Source organism: Nothoprocta perdicaria, unplaced genomic scaffold (genome assembly GCF_003342845.1).
Source record: "Nothoprocta perdicaria isolate Ctin4 unplaced genomic scaffold, notPer1 scaffold_72, whole genome shotgun sequence".
Lineage (NCBI taxonomy): Eukaryota > Metazoa > Chordata > Aves > Tinamiformes > Tinamidae > Nothoprocta > Nothoprocta perdicaria.
The window spans coordinates 2,854,345-2,867,967 of record NW_020455999.1 but is presented as its reverse complement, the minus strand read 5'-3'; the positions used below and the strand labels follow the sequence as shown (position 1 = coordinate 2,867,967).

Below are 13,623 nucleotides of genomic sequence, written 5' to 3'. Positions count from 1 at the left end.
CCCAGTGTGACTCTACATTGCCTCACTTTTTCAAGAAGCAAGCTCTCACCATGTTCTAAAACATGGATTTTTTAAAAAACTGTTTGTTTATATTTATAAATATACATATATATGTGTGTGTATGCATGTATATATGTCTGCCCTTATATATGCACACACAGGCACTTAAAATGAACTGTGACCATTCCTTGTTTCAAATTCTAATCTGTGGAAAGGAGAGAGAAAAGGGAATTAATAAATCAAGAAATATCTTCCAACTTCAGCTYCAAAATGGCTAAAAGGTGTGCTAGTCTTTCCTTTGAAACAGAACCACCTATTCTTTATGCTATTTAAACAATGCTGCTGTACATAGCACCTTTTGGACGAATTGTACTTTTTCTGTATTGCACTGCCATACAAAATTTTCAACTATATGTTTAAAGAGATATTTAATTTTTTTTTTAGATAAACATATTTAGAATTAAGTATCAACTTAAAATATTCATTTTTCTTCCCCATTTTTCCCCTTTTTATTTTTGGTTTCCCGCACTTCCAGAATTATTGTATCATTTATTATAGATGCACATTTTATCAATGATGGAGAAGAATGTTTACTATAATACATTTTAAAGAAAAACAGAAGTTTAATTTTATTTTCAGGATGCATAGAGTCCCTTCTGGGAGGATATTTTGCTTTCTGTTTTTAATAATTCTTCTGTGTATAGTGCAAAACCTATAAATCTGTTGTAACACCACCTGACAGTTAAAATAAACATATTTAACCTTCCAACTGTTAACTATTTAACTGTAACGTGTCGCTGTTTTCATGCTGTCTAGAAGTTGGTGGTATGCAAACATGGTTAACTCCATCCTTTCTTGCTTTAAAAATTCCTCACTGGGTAGCATTCAGTTTTACCTTTTGATGAGAAGGCATTGAGATTTTGCAGGGGATGCAGGGGAAGTGTGGAACAGGCAGTTGCAGATGATGCAGCAGACACATAAATTGAGGCTGAGGAGCTGCAGGGACAGGGCACGTGAACTGCAGCCTGGCCACAGGTCAAGCAGCAGTCAGATCTCCTGCAGCAGAACAAGAGTCTTCACCTCTGCAGAAAACTGATGGCACAAAGGCAGCTGCAGCAGGAGGTCAGAAGGARTAACAAGGGCAGCTGAAATCATCGTTCTTCCAAAAAGGTCAGTAATATAGTTAAAAATTACTGAGGTATTTAAGTATTCTTTTACTCTGAAGTAAATCATCCTGATTCAGATATCACAGTCATTCTCAACAACATACATATTTTAGAGCATTGTTTTTCTTCAAAAATAATAATWAAAAAAAAAMCCCTAAACCTTAAAGTTCTTTGCAACTGTTTTTGATGTTTTCTGTTGTAGGGCATGAACCAGAACAAATAAAATGCTGAAAGAGGATATCAAGGGGGAATGCAGCACAGGTATTAAGGTTCTATAAACTCATGAGACCACTTCTTTGACTATATCTCATCCAAAGCTCTGGGCAATAATTCAGTGAAAACTGCATAACAAGCATAGATTGCAAATACCTTCTCTTGTCCTGAGTTCTTCCTAGGAGGACTCAGACTTCTGTTGCATCTGTTTTTTCAGTTTGTTAAACTGTAAGACCAGCAGATCAAGATATCCAAAGTATCCATGGGATTGCTTGGGGTTTATGGCCTATATTCCTTCAACTTAAGGACAGCAATGCTCCTTGATTCTATCTTTAAAAACTGTTTTGCTGCTGCTGAGATACTGTCAACCGCCTGTAGTTAAATTTAGTACTTGATTAGCCCTCATTGGGTGCTAGCTGTGAATAATCATTTACCTAATGTGTGTCTTGTTAAAACCTAGAAAATCTTCATGAAAAACAGCTGGAAACTTCAGCTGATCAGATGGATCTTTTTTATTTTTACTAATCTGCCCTCTCTGCAATCCTTTACCAGATCCTTGAGAATATTCCTATCCTGTAAGAATGTGGAAAAACAAGTCACATTTAAGGTTATGATAGCACCTAGAAATGAATCTATGAACAAATGCAAATGTGTTTGAGAGGAAGAATTTCAATGTCTTATCATAATTTATATTGTCAGAATGTTTTCTCTGACAATGTTTTCTCTGTTTTCTCTGGAGAAGAGAAGGCTCAGAGGGGATATGATCAATATGTATAAGTTCAGGAAGGGAGAATGCAGGGAGGAAGAGGACAAGCTGTTTTCACCGGTGGCCAGCGACAGGACGAGGGGTAATGGCCACAAGCTGAAGCATAAGAAGTTCCATCTCCAGGTGAGGAGGAACTTCTTTACTGTTAGGGTAACAGAGCAGTGGAACAGGCTGCCCAGGGAGGTTGTGGAGTCTCCTTCTCTGGAGGTCTTCAAAACCCGCCTGGATGCCACCCTGTGCCACATGCTGTAGGTGTGCCTGCTTGAGCAGGAAGGTTGGACTAGATGATCTGTAGAGGTCCCTTCCAACCTTAAATATTCTGTGAATCTGTGAATGATTTGCAGCAAGCTCCGAAGTGCATTAAACGTGATCTAAGGACTCCCAAATTGCAGCAAGCTTTGGGTTAAGCCTTTGAACTCTGTCAGGGCAGGTATTGCCACATGCAGTCTGTTCTAAGCATCTTATATTGAACTATGAGCAATTCTCAGCTCCGCAGAGGACAGAGTGTTAATGTTTACTACTGATCTACCCAGCAGCAGATACAGGAAGAGCATTGGGAAGAAGCTGAAGCTGCTCAAGCTGCTGCGTTATCTCCATCTTGGGCCATGTTCCCGGTCAAAGGGGAGGAAAGCTCTGTTCCTTTTTAGGGGCATGTTCTGGGTTCCCCGCAGGGCCGTCTCGGATGGTTTCCTCCACGCTGGCTTCCTCTGAAGGCACCRATCTGCTATTACAGTGCCTTGATATCTATATTTACAGATGACCTGACCCAAATCAGCCAGCTCTCAGGGTTGTCCTTCAGCTTACTTGTGAAGCCAAACTTTTAAATKCAAGGGAGATGGGGATGAAATTTTCACTTATTTCTGTGCCTATATAAAGAGGTCTGTGCAAGCTAGACTAGGTATTTCACGGTTTCCCTTGAAGCTCGGGCCTTCTTTCAGCTCCCTGGAATGATTCTGTGCGTTTGAGCTGGTATTTGATTAACATATAATGGTTCTCGGTTTGGATTTTTTTTTTTTTTTGAGCATTTGTGTACATGTTGTAGTTATCAGTAAGTCCCCCAGCCATCTCCTGAGATGCTTACAGAGCAGAGAAAGTCTTTTCCTCAAGTACTCTARGTATTAAGACAGAGGGGTGCAGGTAGCTAAGACACAGTGCTAGGAAGGGGACTCTCATAAAGCCACATTCAAATGTGTGAGTTCAAATGAATTCAAATGTTCTGCATCTCAATATAACAGCATTCAGCTGCTGAACAAAATCACTTCCATGTGCTGTCTCCTGTCTGGGAGTGCTCCCCTGCCTTCCAAAGCCCTTGGTGCCCTGGAGTGGGCAGTGCTGCAGCCCCTCAGCCCAGCTCCTCCCTCTCGTCCGTCTTTATAGCAGTGGGAAGGAACCCCTGTGAACACTCACACTTCCAGCCTTTGCATGTGCCTGTTCTCCAGTTTCATCTGCTGGTCCCCAGGCCAAACTAGGAGAGGCTAAAGGAGCTGCTGTAGGTGAGACGCTCCCTTGAATTGCTGCTGTTCTTGTTCTAGCTGACCAGGACTAGTCCCCGTGTGCAAYGAGCTGCGTCTCCTTCCTGACTGACAGCTGCTCTTTTCCACTCTCTTGTCTGATATTGATACTTCATTCAGCAAGGGATGCAGAAAAACACTTCGTAAACTGTATTTACAGTTTAAGTTAGTGGGGTTTTTTTTGTTTGTTTTGGTTTTTAAATCTTAGCAATTTTCTTGCTGCAAAACCAACATGAGAAAATGTTCTAGCACTTGCTCAGGGAGCTAATGAATGGGGGTTACGATGGTTGATGTGAGCAGCAGCCAGAGCTCTGTGCCCGCTGAGAGGTACTGCCCTCACCCCGCTGTTCTCTTTAACTGGTTGTGTTTGTCTCTAAATGATTCTAATACTGCATTGCAGTTAGGGGAGGGGATTTGCCTTTACAAAATTTCTTTTTTTCCCCACATAATAGGATCTACTTGTTCTTGAAAATCAACCAAATAGTGTGTTTAAAAAAAAAAAAAAAAAAAAAAAATTTCATGATAATGCAAGCACTTTATTTCCAGTTGATTTCTTTCTTTCTTTCTTTCTTTCTTTCTTTCTTTCTTTCTTTCTTTCTTTCTTTCTTTCTTTCTTTCTTTCTTTCTTTCTTTCTTTCTTTCAGAGGAGGTCACTTGAAATAATAAAACATTTTATTGTATATGCTTAATTTTAAGGATATAAATAGTAATATTATTCAGGTTGTCTGTCAGAGAATAAGCAGTTCCTGAGTGATTTAATCTGGTGATTGTTGACACTTTTATGTACACTGGTAGCTGCTCCAGCTGCCCGGATCATGTGCCGCTCTGCAGTGGTAACAGCAGCTGTGGGTCAGGCTTTGTTCTGCACTGCGGGATGATCTCAAGGATCATTGCAATTCTGAGCGAAGACAGAAACACTTGAGCTTCAACAGCAGCTCCTGTTCGAGCTTCTTTTATCTAATGTCCACACAGCGTGTGCGTCTGGCACCTGAGGTGCCTCTGCTTTGCAGAGAGATGGCTGGAAAAGTCCCTTTATGGGTTTGGGGCTTCCTTTTCGGTGCCAAAGCCTCTTCCTTGTTATTTGTTGTGCCTGGTCTCAGAAGTGACTGTGCTTCCGCTTGAAGACCTCTATTTGATCTGGGATTGTCCAGAATGTCTGTGGAATATCCCAGACATCCTGACAACTTTCCCAGCACGAATCAACCATAAAACTGCCTTTAACTCCTTGCCTTTCATCCCTAGCAGGACGTTCCCTCTAGGTACCAGTTCTTTCTGTACCAATGGCCACAGGTCTTCACTTCATGTTCTGCGTGGTGACCATCATGGTGCTCCTAAGGGGATCAAGCCATGCAGGTGAGAGCAGCGCTTCATCCCCCAGTGCTGGCTGCATCCAAAGGTGTTTCTCCTCTTTCTTGCACTGTATCAGTTCTTGGATCCTTCAATTGTTAGTGCCTGCTAGATTCTGTCTCAGTGTAGGAATTTGGTTTAGATCTGGTTAAGGCCAAAGTCTCCCTGAAAAGGTGGCTGTGTGCAGAGGCAGTACCACAGCAAGCCCCACACAGATGGGGGAAGGACAAGGTCGATTTTTGGCTTGCAAATTTATTTCCTGCAGCCTTTGAGGGATGAGAGTGGGAAGGGATGAGTCCCTTTCCTTTGTGTTCTGTTTTTACAGGCTTTCCCAGAGGATTCTCAYGATAGGTACTTGGCTTCTGAGCAATGTCACTGCCATGGACTTTGGGTCAGTGCAGCCTGACACTTAGGGTCCCTCCAGGAGCTGGTGGTTCTTACAAGGTGGCTGTGAAGAGCTGCATCCAGGGTCGCCGCGGGGGAGCYGGGGCCCTCGGCACAAAGTGTTCTCTTCCAGCAGGCCCTCGGGAAGGAGCGGCTTTCACTGGCTCTAGCGCCTTCTCAAAGCGAGACAAGAGGAGGCCTGTGGGAAGGCTTCCAGCTCCCAGAGAGAGCAGTAGGGAAGAAGGGAAAAACAAGTTTTTGTTTTGCAATAGAGTTCAGCAAAAGACCAGAAAATGCAAAACTGCAGAATGAGTGATGCATAACGAATGATTAYGCTATTGTATTTAATGAAAAACTAAAAGCCTTTGCTTGAGGGAGATTGGCCTTCTGCTTTTAGAGAGTTCTGTCTTTGACTCTAATGTATGTAAACATTCTAGAAAAAAAATCTGCGTGAATTATATGTTGACAAAATTTTGATTATTTCTGCATTTGAGTTGTTCTAATACAGCCGTCCTGAGGTCTGGGTGGGAAGTGAGATATTCTTCTGAATATTATGAGAGGAGGCCAAAGATCAACTCATTCACATGGCAAGCTTTGAACCAGAACAGTGAATAAAAGCAGAGCATGGTTAACCTCAATAATAACACATTTATGAGTGAATCATGGAGTTTTTACCCAAGAGAAAGGTATCAGTATCCATGTTTTACAAATTGGAAGCTGAGAAAGGCAAAAGGAGAAGTAAGGCGAAACAGGGCAGTGGCGGGTTTGGCAGCAGAGCCCTGATGGCTCTGGCCACAATTAAACGCCTGGCCGGTTTGACTGACTTTCCTCTCTCCTCCTTGATGGAGCACAAATCAAAGGCAACACAAGACAGGCTTTTTGATCCCTCTCTCTTCAGAGYCGTCCTTCTTTTTCCTGGTTGTGGTCATGGTCCTTTTGAAGGCTTTAATTTTCCCTCCTTAGAGGAGTGAGAGGGTGGGATACCTGGAATTTTGGTGGGGAGCACAATAGTATTTGATGGAGAAGGATTTCTGTCCCGTGCTTGCTTGTTCTCCTTTTCCTGCTGTGACACAGTAGGGGAAGAGAAAAATAGAAAAGCTAGTAAATGAATTTAATGACCATGAACCTTTTTTTATGGGTGAAGGGAAAGTTTTGCAAGAATTTGGGGGGAATCTTGGTGTGGTGAAGTAGCAGGACAGCTGCCTTTTCATCCTAAGCTGCAGTTCTTCAGAATGGACTCTTCAGTGCGTGAGTGAGAGCCATAATAATGAACTTGCAATTAGGAGCCTCCAAGRTCTAAATTTTGGCTACGTATTTTTCTGTTAGCTTCACGCTAATACTGTGCTGGGAATGGGGAAGAAAATGTGAGAAAATTGCAGAAAATTGCTGTGACTAACGTGCACTATGAGCCTTTGAGTCAAGGATAATCATTCTGTTTATGAAGTTCAATGTGAAACCGTTSATGAAACTGCACTATTAAGGAGCTGTAAATGTAACGAGGTTCCTTTTTGTGGTTGTTTTTTCAGGAGCTAGCAAGAAAGATGATGCTCTGAGTAAGGTATGTCCAAGGATATCGGTGCAGAGGTTGCTTTTAACCTGTAAAGAGCTACAGTATTTGAATGTAGAGATATATTTGTATGAGAAACTTTCTCAAACTTTGGAAGAAAGATGGCACATTTTACTTAAATTCTAACCTACTCTAACATGTAGCTGTTCACCAGGGGCRGGATAATATCTGTTCTAAAGGAGGTGAATGGAATTGTGCAAATGGCCTAGATAGAAATGATTTCTTTCTTGACATTTGTGTAATAGCAAGCCGTAGCTTTTCTGACAATAACATCACTACTTGCACTACCTGTGTTAGGTAACTTGYGACCACAGCTTCAGAGACAAAGCTCGTCCCTCCAATTCCCTTCACTCCAAAGACAAGCTTAAGATATTTGTTCGGGTCAYGCTAGAGCTCAGCTTCTTTTGCAGACCTTGCCGTGGTGCACAAGCTCTCCCACCCTGTCTGGAAATGTAGCTGATGATTTTTGAGGACAGTGAAATGTTTAAAACCACCATGGCTTACAGAATTGGACAATTTTATTGATAAATGTTGTGTTCTGTAGTTTCAAGGTTGGATGATGCCTTTTTTAAACTCCAGCAYTTCATGCAGCAGGAATCCCCGAGTATTTTCCTCTTCATCTCATGTTTGCTGATGTTCTGTGTCTGCAGGAATTGCTCTCTAATGAGGCCCTAATTGGCTGCTGGCTGTTTTGTCTGCAGCATGAATTAATCTCCTTAGAAGACTGTATGCACAGTGCATCTGAAAAAAAATTCGGCAACTTTTAAAGCATTTTCTATTTGGGCAAAGTGTGCCAGCAACAATCAATGAAATACTCATGAGTTATTAACTATTGTTAGGGAACAGCAATGCATGAAGGAGGYAGAGTAGTGGGAAGAGGAACCATTGCAGATTTCAGGGGCAAAATTATCTGTTTTAAAACAAAGGCCCCAGAAGTAGGATGATAAAGTAAACCCAGTGCAGTGGGGCCKCATCTGGGACGTTCAAAACCCAATAATTTGCTCATTTTTGACATGCAGGGCAGTGAYGCGGAAAGGCCAGAAGAGGATCTCCCAACCTTGACTGTCACCACCATCCTGGTAAGGCCGAGTGACGCTGGCAGAGATTATACCTCATTTATCACGTTCCAAACATATATTTGTAGGTACTTTTTCGACTTTGACACTGACACCCCTCTTCATCACATATAATATTTTTAGGGTGCTTGCTCAATAGGGTACAGATACAAGCTTTTTGTACTAAATAGTAGTTTTCTGACGTTTTGTTGGACCAAATGAAACTGGGACTGAGAAGTGATTATCCGTTGCTTCTCTGGAATGAGAATCCAGTTCCCCTGCCGGAGGACTAATGGTGACCCAGGACTGCAGTGAATAATGTCTGAGTTCAGAAATGTTGTCCCCGTGTTGGTGTGAGGACTGATCTTTGGGGAGGGCTTGCTGGGGAGAAAATAAATAAATAAAATGGCTTAATTTTACCCTCAGTTGCACTGGAGACCGTTGAGACTTTGCAGTTTCGTGTGTTTTTGTCTGCACACAGGAAGATCCATATGTCATGGTGAGAAGTACGGAACTGGAGGGCTACTGCATCGATTTGCTGAAAGCACTTGCTTCAGCGCTTCACTTCAGCTATAAGGTGAAGGTAGTGGGTGATGGACAGTACGGAGCCATCTCTGCCAAAGGCAACTGGACAGGGATGATTGGCGAGATCATAAGACAGGTAATTTTTCACTTGTGTGTTTGAGTAACTGCAGCTGTAACAAGGGAGGAACTCTACTGGGAGGCTTGTGGGCCTCAACAGCATCTGCTCAGGGACGAGCTGGGGTCATTCTGTCTTTTTTTTGCATAAAACTGATGACCTGCAAGAGACTTGCAGTTAGTTTTTTTCTTCTTTTCTTGAATTTGTCTTTAGTTTAACCCTTAACCCCTTGAGATGAGCCCATCCCTCACTGGTAGGTGGAAGGATGTTATGGTTTTATTTCAACAGTTCTTAAAAGGCTACATCAATACTCATTGTAAAGCAGACCATGCTAACCTTTCATCACCTTCTTTAAGTTCCAATAATCTCCCTGCATGAACAGATAGAATTSATCCAGGAAAAAGGTCGCATTTTGGCAATTTAACCATAGAAAGAGGAAAAGTTTGTTGATAATCTGCTCTGTACTGCTAGTGTTTGGTCATCTACTRCTATCATTTGATATCAAGCCCTCTCTGCTCCTGTGAATACAGTACCCAGACGCTGCAATCAGAAGGGCCAGAGCGCACAGCCCCAGCTGGCGGCTGTGACACTCTGTTCCTTCATGTGCTGCAGCAAACGAGAAGCTCCACATACTAACTGGCACCCTCCTGCAACCACTGCACAACAGAGCTATTCCCCAGCACAGAGCTCACTGCCTGACACAGCAGCTCTCTGTTGGGCCAGGTTGATACCTGTCCATCCAGCCTGGGAAATATTCCATCGGTGTGATGGAAATCAAGTGCACTGGATGGCGGTTGCTTTTTTCCCTCTCTTGCAGGAAGCAGACATCGCAGTGGCTCCCTTGACAGTCACATCAGCAAGGGAAGAAGTGGTGTCCTTCACCACCCCGTTCCTGCAGACAGGGATTGGAATCCTGCTCCGGAAGGACAGCGTCTCTCAGGAGATGCCTCTTTTCCACTTCCTGGCTCCCTTCAGTAAAGAGACATGGACCGGCCTCTTGTTGGCTTATGTGCTCACGTGCCTCTGCCTTTGTCTTGTTGCCAGGTAAAAATGATTTTTTTTTTTTTTTTAATTTTCTTACCACAGCATTTGCTCAGGTGAACTGTTTTCCTAGTTATAAAGGCATTGCAGCACTAAAGGAGATGCTGGATACATTTTGCAGAGCGGAATCCTCTGGACAGGTCCAGAAGGAGAACTCCAAATGCTTAGTTCATGTCAGATTAAGGCCAGCTCCAAGGGTAACCTGTTATGAAAGAGCAGAGCCGTGTTAGGCAAAGGTTGAGGAAGAAAACAGCTGGCAGAACTGTGGTAGGTTGCAGAGTGCACTTAGGCCAGGGAGCTGAAAAACTTTGTGGGGCTTAAACTGGAACACGGACAAGGGAAGGCAATCCCAGGAAAGAAAAGGTATTTCCAGACTCTATGTTGCTGCAGTCACACTGTAGGATTTTATTTACTCTGTGTCTGACAATAATCCTGTGATTTTTTTCCCCCCCAGACTGAGCCCTTGTGAGTGGAATGAGCCAAAGAAAGAGGAAAACCACTTCACCTTCCTAAACAGCCTCTGGTTTGGAGCAGGAGCACTTGCGTTTCAAGGTGACTGCGGAAGATGGGCGGGGGAGCTGTGTGGTTCTGTGAGACCCCCCCCTGCACCTTGCTGTGCTCTCTAGCAGGGTCCCTTGGCAGAAGACTTACTTTCTAACTGGGACACGTGGCAGCACCAAAACTCCTGCCTTGGGGAGCCTTTTGGCTAACGCCGGCTGGAAGTTGCAGCTGCCTGACTTCAGCTGAGGACTGGCTCTTTGGGGACCATTGCTCTGGGCCRTGTGTGGTGGGATGTGCATTGCACTGGTGCCTGGGCGCGGGAGCTCTGCGAATCTGGCTGCTGACCTGGCTCTGTATCTGGGGGCAGGTTTTGTACAGGAGGAGGGCAAGCTCATGGGGGCTAAGGTTCTGCGTCCTATTGCCTCCTGTCCCCACGCAGGTGTCACCCCGCGTCCCAAAGCGCTCTCCGTGCGCGTCGTTGCTGCCATCTGGTGGCTCTTCACCCTCGCCTTGGTGGCTGCCTACGTCGCCAACTTCACGGCGCTGCTGAGTTCGGGCAGTGAGCAGCTGCCCATCCAGACCTTCGAGGACCTGCTGAAGCAGCGCGAGCTGGAGTTCGGGACGCTGGACGGCTCCTCCACCTACTACTTCTTCAAGGTGCGCGTGTTCCCCGCCTGCTCCCTGACCCGCACCTGGTCGTGCAGCTGCCCCCTCGCCGCAGGCAGCGCTGCTTATGGCAGGGGCAGCAACGGGACGGGTCGTCCTGCACCCCCTCCCTCCCCTTTTCTGCTAACACAGCGCTTAGTCCTGAGGTCCAGAGGGTGAGCAGTAGGTACCCCGACCAAAAGGACTGAATACATTAAGTGTATGTCCACATTTGGTTTGGGGAATATAGGTGGGGGTGTGTGTGTATATATATATATATATGTGTGTGTGTGTGTGTGTGTGTGTGTGTGTGTGTGTGTGAGAAATAATTTATTTTAAATTAATATTTTGAATATATATTTTGGACATAGAGCAGTGCAAAGAGGATAGCACTGATTGAGGTGCTCTGTCCCTGCAGAACTCCAAGAATCCTGTTCACCAGCTGATCTACGAGTACATGGACAAGCGAAGGGACTATGTGCTGGTGAAAACCTACCAGGAGGCCATTCAACGGGTGCTGGAGGGCAAGTTCGCCTTCATCGGCGAGGCCGTGTCACTGGACCTGGCGGCCGCCCGGCACTGCAGCCTCATCCGTGCCCCTGAGCTCATCGGAGCCAGAGGCTTCGGGATCGCCACCCCGAAGGGTCAGTGCTTGGCTCCTGTTGCAGCAGGAATGCCCATGGGATAGCAAGAGGATGAGGGGCGGAGAGGAAGAGAGAGGGATAAAGAGAGGGGGAGAGGGAGGGAGATGGAGGAAAAAAAGAGGGAGAAGGAGACAAGGAGAAGGAGGAAAAAGGGAGAAGGAGAAAAAGAAAGGGGGAGCAAGGGAGGGGGGAAAAGAGGGAGAGCAAGGGGGGGAAAAGGGCGGGAGAAAGGGGGGTGGGGAGAAGGGGGGGAGAAAGGGGGAGGAGAAAGGGAGGAAAAAGGGGAGAGGAAGGGAGGGAGGACGGAAGGCAGGCCTGTGCTCTGTGTTGCAGGCTCTCCGTGGACGCCGCGTCTCTCTGTGGCCGTGCTGCGGCTGCGCGAGGCCGGGCTGCTGGAGCAGCTCCGCTCCAGGTGGTGGCAGAGCCACTGCCGGCAGCAGCCGCGGGAGCGCTGGGCGCCGCTGCCACCACGCGCGCTGGCCGGGCTCTTCGTGGCGCTGGCTGCAGGCCTGGCCTTGGGGGTCGCAGCGGCGCTGCTGGAGCTGTCCCGCCGCAGCCGCCGCGGCGCCACGCATGGACAGGTAGGCGGGAGCTGGGACGGGACAAGGGCCATGGACACAGGGACTGGGCTCAGCTCCTAGGCAGAGTCCCCCACAGCTCAGGGTGCTGCCTGGGTTGGAGAGCCCAGCTGCTGCCCTGCAGCTCCCCCYGTCCTTGCTCAGACACATCTCTAAGGCCTGGTCTAGCCCCCCCACCCCCAAGGTCTGTGTGTCTGTGCTGAGCAGGTACAGCACAGAAGCACTCATCAGTAACAAGGTCCTCCTCAAACATGGCCATTCTCTAACGCTCCGAGCAGCAGAAAGCCACATCTTTACCACCCTCCCCCTCATCGCTTTGGGGTGCTTGTCTGCTGGGCTCCAGCCTGGCCTCTTCTTCTGAGGCCTCTCTTCCCTCCACTTTGTTTTCCAGAGATCGTGCTGCTCCATTTTCATGGATGAGCTCTGCACGCGGTTGCAGATCACAGGGACCACAAGGCCCAGCCCAGAGCCCTCAGCCAAGGCCAGCGCTTAAGCACACTCTGTTCCTGGGCGGTCACAGTCCCGGGCCAGCCCTGCTCTGGTTCTGCAGCCTCTCTGCATTACGGGGATGGCACCAGCAACACCTGCTTTCCCCTGGCTCTACCCTGTTAGCTTTCTAACCTCCCCCGCCAGCACCTTTCTGCACCCACAGTGCCTGCCTGAGAGCGCTGCTTGGCGGAGCTCCCACCAGGGCACATTAACAGCCAGCGGCACAAGCAAGGTGGGTTCATAGTGCAGGTAGCACCTGATGTTATTAGAACATAAGCAGCTCTAGGCAGGACTTTTGGTAGGTTACCATGCAGCCTTTGCTTACTGAGGGCAGGACAGGGCCTTTGAACGCTATTCTAAGCAAGAACAAGCCACTCTCACCTAGGTTAGTTGCCCAGAGACTGTCCTCCACCCTCCTCCTGACCMCAGCCCCCTTTCCCTTGGGAGCTAGGAGACTTCCGAGACAGTTGCAAAGCTTCCAGAATGCAGAACTGAACTGCAGGCTCTTCAGTTAGAGAAGGGAGAGCAGTAGCCAAAGCCCAGGACCAAGTGCTGCCAGGTCACAACCTTGGCTCTTTAGCCTTGGGCTACTGATCATCATCAAGAGAAGTTCCTATGCTTTAGGATGAAGGATAATTTTTGCCCCATTTGGCTGATCCGTAACTTAYGGAAAGGAGTCCTAGTTAAAATCCAACAGGACTATAGCATGACCTTTAGTCATCAATTGGTTAAAAATAAAAACACTGACTTTTTTTTATGTGACTCAAGAGTGGTTTCAACAGTAGTGCATGAATTAAAAAAAAAAAAGACTAGTTGCTGTCAAGGCGTAGTAATAGCTAAAATGACAAAAATAACAGCTCCCTGCAGCTGGCTATTCTTAAATGAATCAGTACAGCATCACTTTAGGTTAATTTCAGTACAGTCAGTGCCCTAACACTGATGACAACTTAGATGTGGTTGCTGCCAAACAGCAGAAGTAGAAAAGTTMAGAGTTCTTCCAAGTGGTGTCCTGATACCTACTATGCTCTCAGATCATGACAGTTCTATTTTACATACAGCTTAAACAACATAGGTCG

At 46.2% G+C, this 13,623-nt stretch overlaps 1 protein-coding gene across 1 annotated transcript; it reads left to right on the top strand.

Moving 5' to 3' along the window:
- The first annotated feature begins 3,557 nt into the window (after positions 1 to 3,557).
- LOC112957497 (probable glutamate receptor) lies at positions 3,558 to 13,529 on the top strand. Its single transcript, XM_026051146.1, has 11 exons — positions 3,558 to 3,638; positions 4,902 to 5,009; positions 6,914 to 6,945; positions 7,974 to 8,033; positions 8,491 to 8,670; positions 9,467 to 9,693; positions 10,145 to 10,242; positions 10,631 to 10,848; positions 11,255 to 11,480; positions 11,814 to 12,061; positions 12,450 to 13,529. The coding sequence occupies exons 2-11, from the start codon at positions 4,937 to 4,939 to the stop codon at positions 12,549 to 12,551; spliced, it is 1,464 nt and encodes a 487-aa protein (XP_025906931.1). The 5' UTR covers positions 3,558 to 3,638; positions 4,902 to 4,936; the 3' UTR covers positions 12,552 to 13,529.
- The last annotated feature ends 94 nt before the right edge of the window (positions 13,530 to 13,623 follow it).